Raw genomic sequence first — 23,308 nt, forward strand, 5'->3', positions numbered from 1 at the left:
TAGACCAAATCCTTCTTTCCTTCCTAAAGTGGCTTCCGTGTCTAATCTTAATCAATCCATTGAGTTGCCTGTACTCTTTCCTCATTTTTCAAACAAGGTAGAATTTAAATTTCATCAATTGGATGTACACAGACAGTTATGTTTCTATCTGCACCGAACAAAGGATATCTGGAAGTCTGATCAACTATTTGTCTCCTTTTCGGAAAACAAAATGGGGTCCCTGGTCTCCAAGCTCACCATTTCCAGATGGATATCTAGTTGCATCTCTTTTGCCTACCACGCAGGAGGAAAAGATCTGCCATTTCCGGTCAAGGCTCACTCTACTCGGGCTGTTTCTACATCTACAGCCTATCAGACCAGATTGTCAATGGATGATATATGTGCTGCAGCTACTTGGGCTTCTCCTCACACATTTGTTTCTCATTACAAATTGGACATGGTTTCTAGAGGCAGGTCGTCCTTTGGTTCCACAGTATTCAGGAGTATTTTCCTTTGAGCCACCCTGGATATAGATGCTAGGGACGCTGTCCCACGGGTATGAATGTAGGTGAGATAGGACTACATAACAACAAGAAGTTATGTACTCACCATAACGTTCGATGTATGTAGTCCATCTCGCCTCACATTCTTACATCCCCTCCCACCTTTCCTCTTCCTAGAGGATCTGGAGGTTAGGTGTCTATCTACAAAGTTTCCTTTACTTTAGCTTATTCTTTGTATCTGGATGTTGTGTATGTATGGGGTATGAATGAGTATTGCAGCAAACTAGATCTGGGGATATGGAGCACTGCACCATGGGATACCTGCTTAGCCCAGCCAATAGAAGACTTCGAGCTAGAAAAGTTTGGCAGAGTGGCTCCGAACCCACAGGTAAGAATGTGAGGCGAGATGGACTACATACATCGAACTTTATGGTGAGTACATAACTTCTTGTTTTCTGCTACTAAGAAGTTCTGTTGCCACATTTCACTAATGATGTAGAAGTTAGTCTCACTAGAGAAACTCTTGCTTTATTGTGTATGATTTAAGAAGATATCTGTGTATATTCCTGTAGCATTGCCTCTTAGTAATCAATGCATCTTTAAAAGTCATTATACCTTTCGTTTACACTCTAGGATTAAGTCTTCGTTTAACAGGGTTTTCCTGGTAGATATTCTATCTACATTTAGTATCTCCTTGCATGTGTTTGGTTGTCTTTGCTTCATGTCTTTTTAGGGACACCCTGTCAATAAATATGTCCCATTGGATGGAACCATTTTTAAAGTCCATTCAGGGTTAATACTTGTCTCTGAGTACTCACTGTAACTGTAGATCTTTGAGAGGGAGAAGCAACTGTATTATTTATACTTCAGGTTTGAGCTTGGTTGTGCTCTTTTGGCCTTTGTACCTATATATACAGCAAAAATGTAAAATCATTAAACAGAGAAATGTAATGCTTGTGATGTGAGGGCCAGTTGTGTCATTCCTCCCTGAGCATGCTCTCATAGCCAGGATGCCAGTGAGAGCATAAGCAGTCCTCATGGCTGCTTAAATGACAACCCTTGCCCCATTGATCTGGGAATGCCCCATCACCATGAGAGAATGAATGTGCTGAAATCTATTTGAGGGAGACTTTATGACTGACAGGCAAGGGGGCATAAAGGAGTTAGTAAAATATAATAGGTTGGAGTTTGCTTTCATCTTTAGAACAGCAACAGTACTTTTTTTATGTTGCAAGAAGGTGAATGTTGCATTTGTTATCACTATGTTGCTTGCACATAATTAATTGCTTTCTCACTATTATTAAGTTGCAGACAAGCACATTTTAGCTACAAAAACAGTTTTTAACAAAAGACAACTTGCCTGCTATCATTGTGAAGATCAGTGTGCCTTTCTTTAGTAAAAGTACATAAGCTGTTGCTAGTTTTCTTGGGTGAGTGAAAAGAGCTACACATTCAAAAACAGAGAAACTGTTATTGCAGTTGTGCAGCTTGTAATTCTTCTTGCGTGCTGTACTGGTTCTAGATATACTGGGTGTGACTCTTGGTGGTAAGAATGGATGTTGCTTATAGGCTGCATTGTGTTGCAAATAGCAGAAAGCTTGTTATGCGTCATAAAGTGTTTCACAAAGCAAAAACAGTAACCCTTCTCTTTTAGAAGACCATTGCTAAGATTTCATTTAGACTATTTTTTTTTTTTTTTTTTTTTTGAACTTGCATTTCCTGCATTTGAATATTGCATTTTAATTGACATTATAATGTTTTCAGAAATTATTTGCTTTTTTGTAATATGCCCAGATGTGTCATATAAATAGTGATGGTTTGTATTAAATTTGTACTCTGCTGCCTGTAGTTGATATAATGACCAGCATTGCATGGAAAATAAGTGGATTTCCTCCAAATCGTGTGATTGGTATGGGCTGCAATCTAGATTGTGAGCGCCTCCAGTGTACCGTTGCAGCTCTTCTGAAGACACATTCAACAGAAACACAGGTCTGGATTATTGGAGAACATGGAGAAAATAAAGGTAACATTTGATTTAATTTTTGTAAGAAAATGACTAGGAGGAACCTTAGATCTGATGTTGTTAATCTTCGTCCATTTATTACTGATGGGTTATTGATTCCGTCCTTGGAACTGAGCCGGCCAATATCAAGCACGCGTCAGCCAAAAACGCTTGAGCCAAGGTCCTACCCATAATACTCTGCTCCCTATTACCCCAAATCTCGTTTGCCACGTTGCTGTACAGCCGTGCCAAGCCACTCTCAGCTAAGTGTCTAATCTTTCAAGGTTTATATATTGTTCTTACTCTAAATTTTTCTCAAAAGTTTATTCTAATATTTTCATACCCTATTGCACACTTTAGACTCTCTCCCTTTAGTCTTTTCCCTCTATTACCCTCTTTTCTTACCTTGTGGTAATTCTCCATTACCATCGTTGGTAATCCTTCCCTTTCTCTTTTTACCCTTTTTCTTTGGGTAGCCTTTATTCTTCCTTTTGCTACTGTGCGTCTTCTCCACACCAGTTATGTCGGATAAGAAAAGTACCGTTGGTTTCAAGCAGTGCAAGAACTGCAGCCGTAAGTTACCGCTTTCTGATGGCCATGACATGTGTCTGCTATCTTAGTGTCTCCCACTTGACTGTGAATCCTCCATGTGGGATTTGTAAAAATTTCTCTACCAGGACTCTCAACGAGAGGAAGAATAAGCTAATTTTGAAAGGTCTCCTCAAGTCTCTTTCTCTGAGGCTATTTCTGGATCGGAGGGCTCACCCACTTCTGTTAAACCCTGCAAGAGGCGTTCTTCCTCTTCTTCATCGAAGTCACTCCCTTCTTCTTCCTCTGGAGATTGTAGGGAGTCGACTCACAAGAAGGTGAAATTGATTACTACTCCAACGCTGCCACCTGTGACCCTGTTGGCTCCAGGCTCAGCACCACCCCAAATGATTCTGACTACAGCCATGTGTCTTTTATTGATACCGGCACTAGAGTTCCCGGTGCAGACAGCTACGGTTCCGACAGTTCTGTTGCAACCCCTAATGGCACCATCAATACAGACCCAGTCCGCTTTGGCACCATTGGTACAGTCAACCTTTGGTTCCAAGTATGACTCTTCTGTACTCCATGGCGCAGACATTTTCGGCACCGACATGTGCTTTGGTGCAGTCCTTCTCGACACCGTCCTTTTTGGCGGTGCAGACACTTTCCACTATGGCACCGTACCCTTCGGGGCAGACTTTTGCCTTTACAGTGCAGGCACCTTCAACTACTGTGGCACTGACATCCTCAGCACAGGCTTATTCCACACCATTTTCTTCGGTGCAGACTTCCTCAGCTCTGGCCTCTGCACCTATTGAATTAGCAAGGACCAAGTTTTCCCCTTCACTGGATCCGTTTGCTAGCAGTCAGTATAGTCCTTTCCTGGAAAGGCCAGAATCGGCATCAGCCTTCTCCATGAGGTCAACCAAGAGTCTCTCTGAACAGGATGTGTTGCAGCTTGTTGACCAGCTGCTTGTGGCCAGAGGTCTCTCCCAACCGTTAAAGTCCATGTTCCCTCATTCAGGTGAGCATATATCTCCTCAAACCCCTACGTATACTCCTCCTTTGACTTCCACTCAAGTTTTCGAAGCCTATTACTCCAACAGCAGCTTCCCTTCCTCCGACTCCAGTAGTGGATCTCACTTTGGAACCAGAGTCATCCTTGTGGCCTTCGGTGCACTGGGCATCATGTCAGGCCAGTGGCTGTGCTGTTGGGGTTGGCATTCCTGGCTCCATGCCGATTTTTTTTCTTTATCACCTTCCAGGGATGCTTTCTCTCTTGCGGTTCACAGTCCTCTTGAGACTCCTGGTTTGGGGGCAGGCTCGTCGGGGTGGGGTGTGACCCCGGTTTCAAGGTTGTCATGCTCAGTTCTGGGTTCCCATACCTCCTTGGGTGGGTCAACCTTCCAGGCCATGGAGAGGGCTCTTGCCTCTGCTGGCAAACTCACATGTCGGAGTCCTCCCCCCCCCCCCCATGCCACAACTGTCACAAGCTTCAACTGCCAGACACCGGGCACAAGAGCCTTAGGTTTCTCCTCCTCAGGAGACCCCCTCTTTGCAGTCTTCCCCAGATCCTCCCACTAGGAAGTACCCCACAGAGCGTCGTGTAAGAGGAAGCACATGGACTCCACTGAGGAGTCATTGACCGAAAATATGGATTTTGACGATGGGGAAGGGTCTTCACAGTCACCCTCTGATGAGGTGTCCTTTGGTGACATCCTTGAGATCCTTAGAGGGGTGACTGGAAGCCTTCTAATCCTTCCTCTGAGGAAGCCATATTCCTGCAAGTTTTTCATGCCTGGTCCCCTACCTCCTGGGTCACCCCGCCTGCTGATGAGCTCGTCCAGCTCATCGTCCAGCGTGCATGGAAGGCCCCTGACACCATGGAAGCAATACCTAAGAGGCCAGATAAAATATTATCACCTCCAGCTGAGTACCCCCACTGCTTACGAGGTCTTCCAGTAGATGCTATGGTGGTGGCAGCTGCTACTAAGAAGGATTTGGCAAAAGAGAGCCAAACTGTCCATCCTCCCAACAAGGAGTCCCGGGCGATTGACAGATTAGGGAAGTGTGTGTTTGCTTCATCGACCTTCGCTGTAAGATCTTTGAATTATTTGGCACATTTTACCAGGCTTCAGCATGATCGTATCAACCAGCTCCCTGAAACCTTGGTGGGAGCGGTTTCTGATGAAGTCTGTGATAATGTGGCTTCTCAGATAGCCACCCTAGAGTCCATTTCCAATTCTTCCATGCGTCTTATTTCTTACGCAATGGAAGGGACGGCTAGAGCTTCAGGCACAGGTATAGTCGCCAGATGACATGCATGGATGAGCCTTTGCGGACTCCTTTTAAGGCTTCCTTCATGAATGCCCCCATAGAGGCCGCTTCTTTGTTTGGCCCTAAAGTCAAGGATACGCTGGCAAGGTGCGAACAAGATGGCAACACCCTGTCTGCCATTGGTGTCAGACACTCCACTCCTCAGCGATTCTACTCCAGAAATCAGAGGAGCGGAAAGATCTGGCACGAGAAATCACAGGGTTTTTTCTGGGTTACATGTGCCGAGTTGTTCTCCCCTAGAAACATAGAGGGAAACTCCAATGGAAGATGCCCCTTTCGGGGCAGAGGCGGTCCGTAAAACCGGGGCTCCAGAGATTCTTTCTCTGGCCAACCCTATCAGCGCTTCTGAAGAGTTGCCCAACTGCTCACCTCTGGAAGTGGTTGGGGGTAATTTCTCCTTGTACCCCACTACCTGGCAAAAGATAACAACCAACTCTTGGGTACAATGGATAATATCCAGAGGCTATCCACATCCCCTTCCATCTTTGCCCAGTCTCATCAAGAATATTATCTGACGTTCCACACAGTCAAAGGGAAACAGTAGCACACAAAATCCAAAAGCTGCTACAAAAAAGAGTCATCCAGACGGTCCCCTCAGACCAGATAGGATCCGTTTTTTACTCAAGGTTCTTTTTAGTGCCAAAAATGACAGGGGACTGGTGACCAATTCAAGGTTCAGTCTATCCTTCCTCTTCTGGAATAAGATGATTGGATGTGCTCTGTAGATCTTCAAGATGCGTATTATCACATAAAAATGAACAAACGCTCAAGAAGATACCTCCACTTCCGAATAGGAGCCAGTCACTACCAGTGTCGAGTCCTGTCCTTCTGCCTCTCTACAGCCCCCAGAGTGTTCACAAAATGCATGGCAGTGGTTATCGCTCACTTGCAACTTCAAGGATTCCAGGCATTTCCATATCTAGACGACTGGCTCCTCACCGCCCCCACCAAGTGTCTACTGGAAGATGCCCTGCAATATACTCTCTTAACAGCTCGAAGCCTGGGAATCACTGTAAACTGGGAGAAATCCAACGCAACCCCAACTCAGTCTTTGGAATTTATAGGGGTACTGTTGGACATGAGAAATTGTACAGCATCCCTTCCAGAACACAGGCTTTAGAGAATAAGACAAGAAGTTCAACTGCTGCTCTGTCACCACAAATCCCCAGCTCGATCTATACTCCAGCTATTGGGGTCAGTGGCAGCCTCAATTACCATTGTTCCTCTAGCCAGATTCCACATGAGGCTCCTTTAATGGCTACTTCTCACTCAGTGGTACCCTCTACAACATCCTTTGTCCTTTCAGATAAGTGTAACTCAGAGATGCAAGCAAGGTTTCCTCTGGTGGAAGTCTCGAAATCCTCAACAATGGTGTCACCCTTTCAACCCCTATCAACCGATAGCCACGGTGACCATGGATGCCTCCCTGATGGGGTGGGGGGGGGGGCTGTGTCAGGGAAACTCAGTCCAAGGCACCTGGTCGGAATCGGAGGCCCTTTTGCATATCAGTGTCCTGGAACTAAGGGCGGTGCTTCTAGCATTGCAAGCATTTCACTCCATCCTTCCGTCAGGGACTGTTGCAATCCAATCAGACAACATGTCAGTGGTCTGGTACATCAACAAACAAGGGGGCACCAGATCTTAGCCCTTATGCCGAGAGGCCTTGAGTATACGGCAATGGGCGATGGCTCACAAACGCTTTCTAATTGAAATGCACATTCCCGGGAATTCCAACGTGATAACGGACAAAGTGAGCAGGTGCATTCTACAGTCTCACCAGTGGTCCCTCAATCCTCTGATAGCAGCAAAAATCTTCGACCGCTGGGGCCAGCCTTTTTACGACCTATTTGCCTCCCCAACCAACTACAATAGCAGCAGTCTGCATTTAAAGTGGACCTGTGTGTTGAGAGACAGCCTTACAAGACTATCTGCAAATATATAGAGCTGAGTATATTTTTCTGTATTATTCTGTATTATAGAGCTAAATTGTTGCTTAGATATCTGCTGTCTTAGTGTTCTGCAAATATACAGAGATCAGTATATATTTTTTGGTTTTATAATTTGCACTCTGATTCCTCACATCTCTGTTGAAACTCCCCCCCCCCCTCATTTTGCTTTCTATTGCTTGTGTGTTGTTAACTCAAGGTTCCCTTAATTTGAACTGTTAATAGCAGCAGTCTGCATTTAAAGTGGACCTGTGTGTTGAGAGACAGCCTTACAAAACTATCTGCAAATATATAGAGCTGAGTATATTTTTCTGTATTATAGAGCTAAATTGTTGCTTAGATATCTGTTGTCTTAGTGTTCTGCAAATATACAGAGATCAGTATATATTTTTTGGTTTTATAATTTGCACTCTGATTCCTCACATCTCTGTTGAAACTTTTCTCCACCCTCATTTTGGTTTCTATTGCTTGGTTCCCTTAATTTGAACTGTTAATAGCAGCAGTCTGCATTTAAAGTGGACCTGTGTGTTGAGAGACAGCCTTACAAGACTATCTGCAAATATATAGAGCTGAGTATATTTTTCTGTATTATAGAGCTAAATTGTTGCTTAGATATCTGTTGTCTGTGTTCTGCAAATATACAGAGATCAGTATATATTTTTTGGTTTTATAATTTGCACTCTGATTCCTCACATCTCTGTTGAAACCCCCCCCCCATTTTGGTTTCTATTGCTTGTGTGTTGTTAACTCAAGGTTCCCTTAATTTGAACTGTTAATAGCAGCAGTCTGCATTTAAAGTGGACCTGTGTGTTGAGAGACAGCCTTACAAGACTATCTGCAAATATATAGAGCTGAGTATATTTTCTGTATTATAGAGCTAAATTGTTGCTTAGATATCTGTTGTCTTAGTGTTCTGCAAATATACAGAGATCAGTATATATATTTTTTGGTTTTGTAATTTGCACTCTGATTCCTCACATCTCTGTTGAAACTCCCCTCCCTGTTCTTGGTTGTAGTTTAAATTTGGTGGCTTTTGCAGTGCCTGCCCCACTGTAGATTTGATCTAGGACACTCCCCCAGTACCATCTCTTTACCGCATTCTACCTAATAAACCCTTTCTGCACTTGCTTTTAGTCCTTTTTAATTTAATTACATTTTTTCAAACTGTGTGTGGACTAATATTGCTACATACTCAAGTGTGCCAGCTTGCACTGCATGTGAATTGTTTTACTATTATTTTGCTACTTTTCTGAAAAAAAAATTGTAAGCCTGTTTCCTACCTTTCCTGTAATTAGTGTTCCAGATACAGATTTGCTGTATCCAGGACTATTTGTAAGCTTCTGAGCCCCCCAAGCCTTTCTGTGTTGGAGGGAAGCCTTCTAGCTTATCAGTGGGAGTGGTAAGCACTAGGTAACCTGTCTACCACATAAGGAGTGGTTCTGGCCCAGAATTTGTAGTTATTGGCCATTTGGGCGGTCTTCCATCTCTCTCAACTTTCTGATTTGAAGGCCTGCATTTGCACTTGTTTCTGTCCTGTAACTCCTGGGCCCATCTCATTTGCTCACTCAAAAAAAATAAATAAATAAATCTGCTTTTACTGTATTTGTGTTTCTTCCTACTTTATTTTGCTTTTGCGTCATCTTAAAAGTACTGAATTGTATTTATTACTGCTTGGTATAACTAATTCTAAGCCTTTTAGTTTAAGCACTTCGGCTTCAGACCAGTTGTTTTACATTAGGAAGGTTTGTGGTCTGCACTGTAGTGGCAGGACAGGTAGCTTACATCCTTCTAAGTTGGGTACTGCTGATTGAGGGCTCAGTGCCTGTTATTCTAAAAGTGTATTAATTCTGGTTTAAGCACTTGGGCTTCAGGCCAGTTGTTTTGCATTAAGAAGGTTTGTGGTCTGCACTGTAGTGGCAGAACAGGTAGCTTACATCCTTCTAAGTTGGGAACTGCTGATTAAGGGCTCAGTGTCTGTTATTCTAGAAGTGTATTCATTCTGGTTTAAGCACTTGGGCTTCAGGCCAGTTATTTTACATTAAAAGGGTTCGTGGTCTGCACTCTTGTGGGAGGAGAGGCTGGACTCTGCTCTTCTGAGCTGGGAATTTCTGGTTAAAGGCTTATAGTGCCTGCATATTTGAACTGCTTCTTACTGAAATTGGTACACCTTGTTTGCTGTAGCATAGACTAGATCCAGGCCTGCTGAATCTAGCTTTGTTTATATAACTTGAGCACTAATCCAGGCATTCTTTAAAGTATTCAATTGTATCTATTACTGCTTGGTAGTAACTTGATTAAAGAGTAGCTATCATTCTAAGTCTTTTGGATTAAGCACTTGGGCTTCAGACCAGTTGTTTTACATTAGGAAGGTTTGTGGCCTGCACTGTGGTGGCAGGACAGGTAGCTTACATCCTTCTAAGTTGTGAACTGCTGATTGAGGGCTCAGTGTCTGTTATTCTAAAAGTGTATTAGTTCTGGTTTAAGCACTTGGGCTTCAGGCCAGTTATTTTACATTAAGAAGGTTCGTGGTCTGCACTCTTGTGGGAGGAGCGGCTGGACTCTGCCCATCTGAGCTGGGAATTTCTGGTTAAAGGCTCATAGTGCCTGCATATTTGAACTGTTTCTTACTGAAATTGGTACACATTGTTTGCTGTAGCATAGACTAGATCCAGGCCTGCTGAATCTAGCTTTATTTGTATGCTTGTTGTTTGCTTGTTATTTCCCTGAAATGTTAATTCCACCTAAAATGTGGCTTTTCAGCGCTTCTGTGGATCCCTAGTGATATCTGCATTGCTTACTGTACTTATTTCCTTGTTTCACTTGAAAGAAAGTTACTGTTTGTCGTTTTTGCTTTTAAGTTACCTGTAACACATTGCATTTAAGTTACCTGGCACTTGCTCACTAAAGCAATTATATAAGTCAGCACTAAAATATTAAAAGCACTACACCCTCACAAACTCCCCTTGAGTACCTCGTTCCCCATTGGCCCTTTTTTTCAGTTATAAAGGAATTCCCAATACTATTCTAGCATGTCCAAAGGTCAGTTGTCAATCTCCTCTCTGGTCCAGCTGGTGAATCTGGGAATCTTGAGGCAATGTTACAACTGCCTCATGTACACAGACAACCCTCTCCTCCTCCCAACAAATTCCAACACATGTGAGAGATGCAACCATATAGCCATACTGGAGGCTAAGCTCTCTCAACTCAGTACTGGCGAAACCAGTCAGGAGGAGAAGGAAACTACACTCACTACAATTCCAGTCTCACATAGACCTACCATGACAGCAAACCAAACACATAAACACACAAAAACATACTCAGAGGCTCTAAATAAAAATCTGCCTAAGCAGCAGAGACCTCCAAAGCAGACACCCAAGCAACCGCTACCCCAAAACAAAACACGTGCAACACATAGCTCACAAAGCCAGTGTGCCGAACAGTCACTGCCCTTAAGGCTAAACAACACACCTGATGCACTTGTAATAGGTGACTCTATCGTCAGGCACACTGACGTCCCGCTCACCAGGTTGAACAAGGAGAAGGTCACGGTGAGCTGCCTGTCAGGCGTTAGGATCCGCCACATAACACAAGCACTCAGGTCACTCCAAGGCAAGTACAAATATGACTCAGTCATTGTCCATGCTGGTGTGAATGACCTGAGACGTACCTCCCTGGACTACATGAAAAGAGACATAGAGGAGCTCTCTGAGCATGTAGCCCAGGCCGGTATGACCCTGACCTTGAGTAGCATCTTACCCTCACCAAGAATGATGCCACAATATGAAGACAAGATGATCAATTTCAACAATTGGCTTAAGTATTGGTGTCATTCAAAGGGGATCCAATGCCTGTCAGCCTGGGATGACATGCTCGACAAGCCACGATGCTTCGCTAGGGACGGCTTGTCACCCCTGGGCTTTCGGATATTGAGAAAGGCTCTTGCTACCCCCATAGTGTCTTTTTTAGGCAAGGCTCAAAAGACAAACCCATCTCCATAGGTATCACAAGGGATAAGAAACTAAGAGTAATGCTACTCAATGCCAGAAGTCTAAACCTCAAGATGCACGCACTCGAAATTCTCCTTAGCATGGAGAACATCGATATCTGTGCAGTAACAGAAACCTGGTTCAAGCCTCCCGAGAGCACCCCAGCACTACCAGGTTATACCTCATATCATGCTTTTCGGCCCCAAAACTTGGACCGAACCACAAAAGGAGGGGGAGTATCAATATTCGTCAAAGATACCCACACCTCCAGGTTGGTGGCACAGCACGAAGCATCAGAGACTATCCATGTGCAACTAACAGTGGGTAAAACTGCCTTCCAGTTTATAGCCTACTACAGACCACCCTCCCAAACCCAGGAACCCCACTCGGCCTTCCTGAGAACACTGGAAAATATGAAGGTCTCTCCAAGCACCATTATATTGGGCGACTTCAACTACCCAAACATAGACTGGGAGCATTACTCTAGCTCCAACACCCTTGCCCAAAGGTTCCTAGAATTTATAAACTCAAATGCTATGGAACAACTTGTTACCACTCCCACAAGAGGGGAAAATATACTGGACTTGATCATCACCAACATATGGGGACTCTATGCTCCAGACCAGAAGTGTATCCCTCACTGGTAAGATCAGACCATAAACTAATCTCACTGGATATTCACATCCTGACTCCACCCCCTGCCCTGAAAACCACAGTGAAAAACTTCTCTAAAGCAAATTTCACACTCCTCAAAACCGAGGTGGAATCCTTCAAAGCCCCCGGGCCTGTGGAAAATACGGCCCAGACCGCAGAATCCTTTATAAACGCATTCTATGAACACCTTCAGGAATGCATGGATCATGCAATCCAAAATAAAACCAAGACCCAATCCTCCAAAGGCAGACGTCCTGTCTGGTGGACCCCAGCCATAAACAAACTATAGAATAGAAGGAGGAAGCTACTACATGATAGAGCAAAATCCCAAAAGGGAAGGCATCTCTGATCAGTATTAGCAAAAAACTACGGCACTCATAAAATCGTCTAAGGCCAGCTTTGAGAGAAAAATTGCACAGGACACTAAGGATAATCACAAGGCTTTCTTTAGTTATGTTAGGAACCTGGGTGGGAATTCCCAGATATGCTCAGAATTAGTCCAAAATGACAAAAAAATACACCAAACCCACAGACATTGCCAACATCCTAGCTGACCGGTTCAACGCAAACTTCTCCCCCCTCCCCACCAAAAGGGCAAATATCTATCCCAGCAGAGTGCTTCCCCCCTGACATCTCAGATGCTCGGGTAAGAGCTGCCCTCTCCAAAGCAAAAAACACAGCATCAGTGGGACCAGACGGTGTCCCGGGCTGCGTCCTACATAACTCAAAGAAGAGCTAAACCCAAACATAAAACTACTGGTCAATCTCAGCCTTACTACAGGATATGTACCCAAAGAGTGGCGTACAGCAGCAGTGGTCCCTCTCCACAAAGGTGGTGCCTCAACGGATCCTGGAAACTATCACCCCATAAGCTTGACAAGCTTGGTCTGCAACGCTATGGAAAGGATCATCATGGACCTCATAAATAAAGATATTGGGGACCTACAGACACTGGATCCTACCCAGTTCGGCTTTAAGTGCAGATCCTGCCTCTTAAACCTGGTTAATTTCTTTGAAACAGTCACCAAGGCCATTGACGAGGGGAAGGTGGTCCACACAGCCTACCTGGACCTTGCAAAAGCCTTCGATACAATACCCCACTCGGGCATTATAGATAAGCTCACCCGCTTAAATATAAGCCCCTATGTCACTAGATGGGTTGCAAACTGGCTCAAGGACAGAACCCACATGGTTAGAATTGCTGGAGCCATGTCAGACTCCAAACCAGTTACAAGTGGCGTCCCACAAGGCTCAGTCCTGGGACCTCTCTTGTTCGGTATATGTTTCTCGGAGGTACAGGCCAACACGGAAGGACTGTGGCTGACCAAGTTCGCAGATGACTGCAAACTGGGTGCCATAATTGACTCTCCAGCCGACACAAGCATCCTCCAAAAGGGCCTCATAGAAACAGACAACTGGTGCCAGAGCCATGGCCTCAAGCTAAACGCCAAAAAGTGTATAGTCATCCCCTTTGGCAAAAACAAAGCGCCCACAAATTACCACATAGGTGGTAATCCATTAAATACAGAAGAAGTAATTAGGGACCTGGGGACCCAAGTTAATAGCAATCTCTCATTTGACAACCACGTGGCCAAAGTGGTTAGAAAAACAGTTTATATAGCCCACCTAATCATGAAGGGATTCACATCTAGATCAGGGGAGATCATCATGCCTCTTTACTCATCCCTCATCAGGCCCATAATTGAGTACAATGCCCCTTTTGGGATGTACCTTACCAGACACCTGCAGCAACTGGAAAGACCCCAAAAGTACCTCACCAAGAGGATCAAAGGGCTCAAACAGATGCCATATGCTGCCCAGTTAAAGAAACTCCAGCTCTACTCAGTGGCATACCGTCTGCTCAGAGGCGATCTGTGCCTGACATATAAAGCCATGTCCAACCCGGAATTAATGGGCATGCTGCACCTCAAAAAATCCAAATCCCATCGAGCTACGCGCTCGAGAAACTTGAACCTCAGCACTGAAATAAATAGGACATGCTGGAGGGACAAATTCATAACCGAGAGGCTCCCTTCACTCTGGAATAAAGTCCCAGTCCAGGTTAGGCAGAGTCCCTCATTGACTCTCTTCAAGAGGAATCTTGATGAGTGGATGGGAGATCATAGGTTTACCCCGGGTATCACTTCTGTGTCACTGTTAGACAGAGGCACAGTATACTAACCTCGAAAAAGGGCATAGAAAAATTAATTTAAAATGGGTGGCAAAAGCCAAACACACTCTGGCTAGGCTTATAAGTGCCCTAGGGCAGATAGCCTAGTATGAACCTATGAACCTATGAACAAGTGCAGCAACTACTTTGCCCTGATCCCCTCTTGGGAGCGGTCACCAAGGGACGCTGTAGTCCAAGTTTGGCCCTCAGGTCATCTTTAAGCTTATTCTCTCCCCCCCCCTCATTTCCCAATTTCTAAAGAAAGCACGACAGTTGAATAGCAAAGTGATCCTCATTGCTCCATATTGGCCTTGACAAGTCTGGTTTCCCTTCCTCTCACCTGCTAGATCAACCGTGGATCCTCAATCCATCCCCAGTGTTGATCTCCAGTCCGCATGGTCTGATTCACCCCATTCTAACAACCCTGAAACTGACAGCTTGGTTTCTCCACTTCCAGTGATTGCCAGGCATGAAAACATTTCGTCTCCTGTGTGCAATATTCTTTTGCATCTCATAAATCATCCACCAGACTAATCTATCTTAACAAATGGAAAGGTTTTCTTTGTGGACACCAAATAAACAACTAGACCCCTTGTCAGCCCCAGTCTCGTGGTATTGGATTACTTACCACATCTTTTCCACTCTGGGATGTCTGCATCTACTATCCATGTACATTTAGCTGCCATCTCAAATTTTCATATTGGTTTTCAAGATTCTTCACTTATGTCACACAGACTCTGTAAGACTTTCTTGAAAGGGGTTATCCACCTAAAACCTCCCTTTAGAGAATCCGTACAACCTTGGGATTTTGCTTTGGTTCTGCAAGCTCGAACAGCTCCACCCTTTGAACCTACATCTTCATGTGATGTAAAATATTTGTTTTTAATTGCAATCACATCGGCCAAGCGACTGTCAGAACTTCAGGCCTTATGCATCAAACCTCCCTATCTTATCTCTAAGGGTATCACTGAGAACTAATTCTACCTTTTTACCAGAAGTGGTGTCAGAGCGATCTATCAACCAGTCCATTGACCTTCCAGTGTTCTTTCCTAGCCATTCTAACAAGAGAGAGTATTGCCTGCACTCCTTGGATGTTCATAGGCAAATACGATTTTATCTGGACAGAACAAAATCTACCCGTAAATCAGACCAACTGTTTCATCTTTTTCTGGACCTAGATGGGGTCATCCTGTATCAAAAGTTACAGTGGCTTCATGGTTGAGAAATTGTATTACTTTTATCTATAACAAAAACAATCTCACCTTGCCTCACGGAGTGAAAGCACATTCTACAAGGTCTATGGCAACTTCAGCAGCTTTCCATGCTAAGGCTTCCTTCAGTGATATTTGCTTAGCTGCAACTTGGGCCAAACCTCATACCTTTATTCTTCATTACAAATTGGACTTGGCCTCCAGAGGTAGAGGTTCTTTTGGTTCCATGGTGGTCAGGAATGTCCTTCCATGAGGGCCACACAGGAATTTAGGTAGCTGGGGACTCTGTCCCATCAGTAAGGAATGAACGAAGATTAACATCAGATAAAGAAGTTATGTCTCACCGTAATGTTCCATTTGTGTTGTTGATCTTCGTTCATTCATTGCTTCCCACCCTCCGTCCCCCATCTGGAGGTTCTTGATTGATCTCATGTACTCCTGTCTTGTAGGTCTGTTATGATCAGAGGTGGTAGCCTCTACTTTTATCTATCAACTTGCAAACTCGATCTGAGGTAACAGGGAACAGAGCACTCTAGGTAGGACCTTGGCAAGAGAGTTTTTGGCTGATGCGAGCTTGATGTTGGCCGGCTCGGTTCCGAGTACAGAACAGATAACCCATTAATAATGAATGAACGAAGATCAACAACACAGATGGAACGTTAAGGTAAGACATAACTTCTTTTTTTCTTTTGGGTAGAGCAAACTGGCACCTACAGACTTATCTCATTATGATTATGGCTACATGGAGGAGGCACTGCTTTAGTTCTGCAACAAACATATCCTCCGTTCTGCAATGCTGAACATAAAACTGATAGCTCTGAACAACAGTTGATGTAGTTACCATTTTACGCTTACTATTATTGGTGCAATTGGCATGTTTTGTTTCTAGCCGACAGTTAACAGTCATTGCCTTTGCCTTTTGGTCTTGTATCTCATTTAGAACATTTGCTGATAACACTGCCTTTGGAAGTAAAAAATCAAAGGTGCTTCCTGCTGTTGTAAAGTATAAGCATTTAAATAGTAAGTTTAGGACTGTGAGCTCCACTTTTTAGTGGTAGGAGTGTGTGGAGAAGGAATAGTTCTCCAGAATACAGCTCCTTCTAGCAAGAAAATACTATGAGATGTTGTCAGTTTTCATTCTGCCCTCAAGTGTTGAGGGTTTGGATCAGTTACTAAAGCTCATGGTCACCACAAAGCTCTCAAGCTTCTCCCTTACCCATAATGCACCAACCCCTAACATACCCCAGATCTCATTTGCTGCTTTTCACAAAAAAATGTGGTCAGCCTTAGCTTGCGAGTTTCATTAAGATAAGTATATTTTTTTGTCTTTAATCTCATAATGTCTTTACTCTACACGTGTGTGTGTGTGTGTGTGTGTGTGTGTGTGTGTGTGTGTGTGTGTGTGTATATATATATATATATATATATATATATATATATATATATATATATATATATATATAAAAACAGATTCACTACTAAATCCCGAAACCGCACAATACCGACACTGAAAATACCGACGCCCAGAAGAACGAAACTACAAAATACTGAAATCAACAAAACAACAAAATAAAACCCCAGATGCAGCAATAACAACATGTATGCAGGGGGGCAAGCCCCCCTGCACCCCCCCCCCGTAACTTAAATATACGATTGCACTACACTTGGGAGAATGGCAAACCTACCTTTACGCACTATACGGCAATCTCCATTATTCGCTGTCAGGATTCTGAAGTTTCGCTTTTCTGGGCGTCGGTATTCTGCGGTTTTGGGCTTTTGTAGTGTTCTCATACACACACACACACACACACACACACACACACACACACACACACACACACACACACACATATATATATTATATCCCCTTAACCTCATACAGTATTGTAATTCTTATTTATTATTGTTGGTAGTCTGTTTTTCTCCAGCAAAATGAGATTTATAAATAAGAAAGCTAAGTCTTAATTTTTTTTTTTCCTATAGTTACCAGCATGTTTGAGAAAGGACCTTCCGGCTGTAAAAAGTGTCTGAAATGACCTCTTTCATATGATTGTACTCTGTGTTTATTGTTTAGGCCTGAAACATCTAGAGGAGGATTGTTCCATTTGTAAGAATGTCAATCCCAAGGCTCTTGCAGCTAGGAAAAATAAAAAAAAGCTTATTCTCAAAGGTTTATTGCCATCTTCTTTTGGTGCAGCTGTCTGGGGGCTCAATCACTCAAAATTAAAGCTAAGGAGTCCATATCAAAGTCTTCTAAGCCTTCTACTTCCTCAACTCTGGCTTCAGAGCCATCAAGGAAAAGACTGAAATTAAATCCAAGAACATCTCAAAGGTCCTCCCTTTCAGATCAGAACAAGAAGAAACTAGTGAATCCTACATCCTCGGATCCAAGAAAGAAACCCACAGAGCCGATTATTTCAGGTCCGATTATTCCTCCAAGGACCAGGTGTTCCCCTACTTATGATCCTGTGCCTTCCAGGATTCCCTCCCCTATTTTGGAAAGGCATCGATCCAAGTCATCTTCCCTTGCCTTGTCTCGTTCTTCTAGAAATTTGACTGAGGAAGATGTGGACAGAATGATTGGGAAGATTCACTTAACACAGATACAGATGGGTGTTTTGCTACTTCCTACCTCCTCAGGTCAGGAGGTTCTTCCATCTACCACACCACCACTTCTTACTCCTTCTCTGATCCCTCTGGTTGCTTTAGAATCTCTGGATCTGTACCTTCCAGGTCTATCTGGCTTGGATCAGAAGATAACTTTTTCTTTGAATCTGAAGTTAACTTTGAGTGCACCAGCTCCGACATCATCACATCTGGGTGACTGTCAGAGCTGAAACTTCCTTGTTGCGTCTGAGGCATTGGAGTTGACTCCAAAGGTTTTGGAGCCATCTCTGTGCCTTGATGCTTTGGCACTGGATAGCTCGAGTCTGACTTCCTGCTCAGCGATATTGCTTTTGGGGTGGGAGGAGACAGAGGTCCAGCACCTTGCTTTCTCAGCACAGAGGTCTTCCTTCTCTCCAGAGTGGTCTGCCTTTGAGGTAGTGAAGAGGGTATTTTCTGCTCCGACAGGACTGACAAATCCAGCCAGCTGGCATCTTCAGTCCAGTTCCTAGATGGCTCTTTACTTGGAGTCACATCATTCTACGCCACAGCGACAGCCAGCTCGATATCCCCCAGACCACCAAGCAAGGTTTCACAATCTCTTCTAACACTTCTTTGTTGTATCCCATTGAGGAAGTCCCTAGGAAGAGAAAGTGCAAGAGGAAGCACTTGGATTCTCTACAAGAGTCTGTTACGGATGATTTCGATGAGGGTAAAGGGTCCCCACAATCGCCTCCAGAAGATATCTCATTTGGAGACATCCTTGAGATTTTGAAGAAGAGAGGTGGTTGGACCTCCAGCATCCCTTCACCAGAGGAATCAGTATTTCTGGAGGACTTTGGAGCTGGCCTATCTACCTCCTGGGTTACTCCACCCACTGACAAGCTCATTGATTTGTCTCTTGGCAGGTGTGGAAGGAGCCTGACTCAGTTGAGCCTGTCCCTAAGAGGCCAGATCGTATTCTGGCTCCACCTGTCAGGAAGGAAGTTTGGAGTAAGGGGATGCCCATGGATGCCATGGTTGGCGGAGGCCACCAAAACAGAGCTTGCTGAACAAAGTTTCTGTGTTCATCCCCCTAACAGGACTCTAGGGTGATGGATCTTCGCTCTTAGCTCGCTGAACTATTTGGTACATTTTACTAGGTTACAAAGGGACTTGATCAAAGAACTTTCAAAATCCCTTTCGAGGACTGTTACTGCTGAGGCCCAGTCGTCTATGGTCTCCCAGTTCTCTACCCTCCAGTCCATTTTGATCTAATTTATGAGGCTTATTTCACATGCAGCCGAAGGTGCCTCAAGGGCAGCAGGTTCAGGCATATCTATTAGGAGGCATGCCTAGATGTGTTTATGTGATTCTGCAGAGCCTTTTAAGGTCCTCATTCTTCAATACTGCCTTTGACAGCAAATCATTGTTTGGCCCAAACGTGAAGGACACATTATCCAGGTGTGAGAAGGAAGGAAAGACCCTGTCTGCTATGTGCACATTTTTCAACTCAACAATCCTTTTCTGTGACTCAATGAGGTGGTCAGAAAAAAATGTAGTTCAGGACGTCCCAGTGTCCTGTCTAGGGCACACATGGAGAGAGTTTCCCTAGGGGCAGAAGGAGTAACTCTAATGAACAGTGATGACCCTGTGGCAAAACCAGGGATCCAGAGATTCTTTCTGTGATAGACCCTACTAGTGCTTCTGAGCAGAGGCCCGATTTTCCTCTTCTAGAGGCAATCGGGTTTGACTATCCCTGCACCAGAGAGCCTGGCTAGATATAACAAGAGACACTTTGGTACAGAGGATTATTTCCAGAGGTTATATAATTCCCTTTTCCCTTCCAGCTCCAACTGTATGCAAAATTCCCAATGTTCTACCCAATCAGAGAAAAGGAGCAGCACTAGGAATACAAAACCTGCTGGAAAAAAATCATCCAAGAGGTCCCGCCAGACCACATAGAATCTGGAACTTACTGAAGATTCTTTTTAGTGCAAAAGAAAACCAGGGACTGGAGACTGATTTTAGATCTCAACATTTTGAAAAAGTGAGTTTAACATATAAAATTTCAGCTGGTCACTACTTTATCATGAGGCATGTTACTCTACACCTCTTTTTACCTCTCATGAAAAACATTTTAGACTTCTACCTTTCTTATACACTATTTTAGGGCAATTACTAAATACTTTAGGGATATCAGGCAATTGTTGAAACAAATTCCAATATTTAACAATGATGTTCTTTATAACCATATGTTCCTGACTGAATTCTAAACATAACGCTTGTTCATAACCATTGTTATTTTCATTATAATTTTTATTATTCTGTACATTATTTCTTACAGGAGAATTACCACCAGGGCCCCTGTTCTTGATGTATTTTATGATGGGCACAAACTTTTCACCCCATCCGGGCAATGAGCTCATTTTTATGTCATCTATTATTTGCTCTGGATATCCCCTCTGTAAAAAACATATTTTTGATGCTACTGTTCCTCCACAAAATCACTGAAGTTCAAGGTCATCTGAACTACTCTCACCATCTGTCCCTTAATGATGTTTCGTTTTGGAAATAGGGTGTTCACTTTCAAAATGCAAATACGAGTTGCAGAAGATAGGTTTACGATATATTTTAGAGGTGTATTGCTTATTCTCCACAGCTTTCAAAATGGACACATCTAAATAATGTAATTCATATTCATGTACTTCATATATAAATATAAAAAATGTGGTAGTACTTCTAAATAATAGATAAAGTGAATTAACTTGTCTTTATCTTGCCATAATATAAAAATATCATCCAAAAACCTAGTGTGCATAAAACAGTATTGAAAAAATGTAGAATTAGTGACATACTTCAATTCCCATGCATATAAAACCAGATTAGCAAATAGAAGGGCACACAATGTCTCCATGGCTACACCACTATTCTGTTTAAAAATTTCACACTCATGGTATGTGTATATATATATATATATATATATATATATATATATATATATATATTTATTTTTTTAAAACTAATTCCATCAGGTCACATAAAATACGTATATCAAGAGCTGAAAGGAAATCCATCATCAGTGGCTACATATAAATGTGGGACATGTAATCAGTGCCCTTATATAAGTAACTAAAGTAAGATTGCAATAGCATCCAGGAATAGGAAGAGTACTGTGTCTAAATATTTTAATTGTGGCAGTAGTGGGGTGATATATATTGCTGTATGTGATGCCTGTATTTCTTTTTATACAGCCAAGATGGAGAGAGCCATTAGGAAATGGATTTACAAACATATGTATGATATAGGAAACAGTAATGTCAATAACGCTTTACTGAAATATTTACAAGTTTGCCAAAATGGGGCGTTTACATTTTCCATACTTGAACAAAAAAAGGACCCCAGCGGAGGCCAGTTTATTGTGAATTAATGTGGCAGATTGCCTTAAATTCCAACAAGGAACCATGGTCCATGACTAAACATTTTTATTTCTTTAGTACCAGTTTTGAAATTAAAAACAGCTAGGCTTAAATTAGATGCATTTCTTATTTATCATATTTTGTGAACATTTTAACATTGTAAGTTTTAAATATTTTAAACATTATCCTTATTGGATATTATTTAATATATTTTATATTGTACATTGTTTGGCATAGGTCCTTTATTAGTGTGTGTACGTTTAAGAAACATAAGGAGCTAATTTATTACTAATCGAGAAATTGTGTGTTGATGTATATAAATATTTGAGGGAAGTTTTTTTTTTTTAAATTCTGATGAAGTCATGGATAAGATCAGGACAAAAGCCCTTGATTGTTGGATTTAGTAAATATTTTGGAACATATTCTAGTGTCATTTTTTTTAGTTGGATTTATTCCAGTGGAACTTGATTTAATGTCTGTTACCCCACATACGCAGTGTGTTGGCATTTGTGTGTTCAGAGGTTCCCCTTCCTGTGGCCTCAACTACTTTGCCAACCTTGGATTCTGGATCCAATTTCAGACCTCCTGTTACATCCAACAGACATGGTTTATCCGGATATCTCAGACCTCAAATTAACAGTGTGCTTTCTCCAATTCCGTTAATAGCCAGATAACTGATGCTGTCTTCCCCTGTCCTTCATATGCTTTTATCTTCCCATAAACCATCTGCAAGAAAGCTTTATACATGTAAGTGGAAAATATTTGTTTACTGGGCACAACAAAAACATTTGGATCCATTTTCAGCTCTGATAAATAGCATGCTTGAATTTTTAGCATTAATCCACTAGTAAGATTCAATTAGCTGGAATGTCTAATTTTCATATTGGGTTTGAAAGTTCATCTGTGACCTGTTCTAAACTTTGTAAAGAATTTTTGAAAGGCACCCTTGTATTGAGACCCCTGTATAAAGATCCTACTCCAGCATCGGATTTGAAATTGGTAGTGCAGGCCTTAATTCATTCCCCCTTTGAACCAGCAGCTAAATGTGACCCTAAGTTCCTGACCTGGAAAACTGTTTTTCCTAGTGGCCATTACCTCTGCTAGAAGAATTTCAGAACTTCAAGCATTGTCATCAAAACCTCCCTACTTGACCTTTCATAATAATAGTGTTACATTACATACCAATGCATCTTTCCTTCCCAAGATATAGTCAGAATCCAATATCAATGAATCCATTAATTTGCCAGTATTCTTTCCTAAATTTGCAAACAAAGGTGAATATATGTTACATTTCTTGGGTATTCCCAGACAATTACATTTTTACTTACATGGGACAAAAGAAATCAGGAAGACATATCAATTGTTTGTTTCCTTTGCAGATTTGAAATTGGACAAACCAGTTACAAAAGTAACTCTAGCCAGATGGCTGGTAGATTGTATTCCTTTTATCTTTTACAAGTTGGATCTAACCTTACCTAAACCTATAAGAGCCCATTTATCTAGATCCAAGGCAACTTCTTCAGTGTTTCTTTGTAGGGCTTCCATGGATGACAATATGTGCGACTGCAACCAGGTCCAGTCCTTATACCTTTACCACTCTTTACAAATTGGATCTGGTCTTGAGGGGGTAGAGCAGCCTTTGGCTCTACTGTGCTCAGGAATATCTTTCCTTAGAGTCCACCCAGGATTTTGGGTAGCTGAGGACTCTTTCCCAACAGTTGAGGATAGAATCAAAAATTGACAGCATCAGGTAAAGAAGTTATGTACCTACCATAACGTTCCATCTGTGTTGTCCATTTTCAGTCTTCTCAGCTTCCAGCCCACCAATCGTCCCAACCTTTTTCACAACAAACTTCTGGAAGATTGAGATATTGTAAGGGCAACACTTCCCTTTATGTTGACCTCCAGATATAGTTTATTGTGTAGGATTTATACAAATGTATATGTCCATATGCATGCACATTGGCAGATATCATTTTACATAAAT

The 23,308-nt window shown here is 42.6% G+C and overlaps 1 protein-coding gene across 1 annotated transcript in view; it reads left to right on the forward strand.

The window, feature by feature from the left end:
- LOC122811184 (ubiquitin-conjugating enzyme E2 variant 3-like) overlaps window positions 1-23,308 on the forward strand; it is a gene marked incomplete at its 5' end in the record, with an annotated part of 386,567 nt that overhangs the window by 147,347 nt on the left and 215,912 nt on the right. The window contains 1 exon segment of the mRNA XM_044082856.1: window positions 2,332-2,505. Coding sequence (XP_043938791.1) covers window positions 2,332-2,505 — 174 coding nt within the window.

Source organism: Protopterus annectens, chromosome 9.part0 (assembly GCF_019279795.1).
Source record: "Protopterus annectens isolate FY-2018-M chromosome 9.part0, PAN1.0, whole genome shotgun sequence".
Classification (NCBI taxonomy): domain Eukaryota; kingdom Metazoa; phylum Chordata; order Ceratodontiformes; family Protopteridae; genus Protopterus; species Protopterus annectens.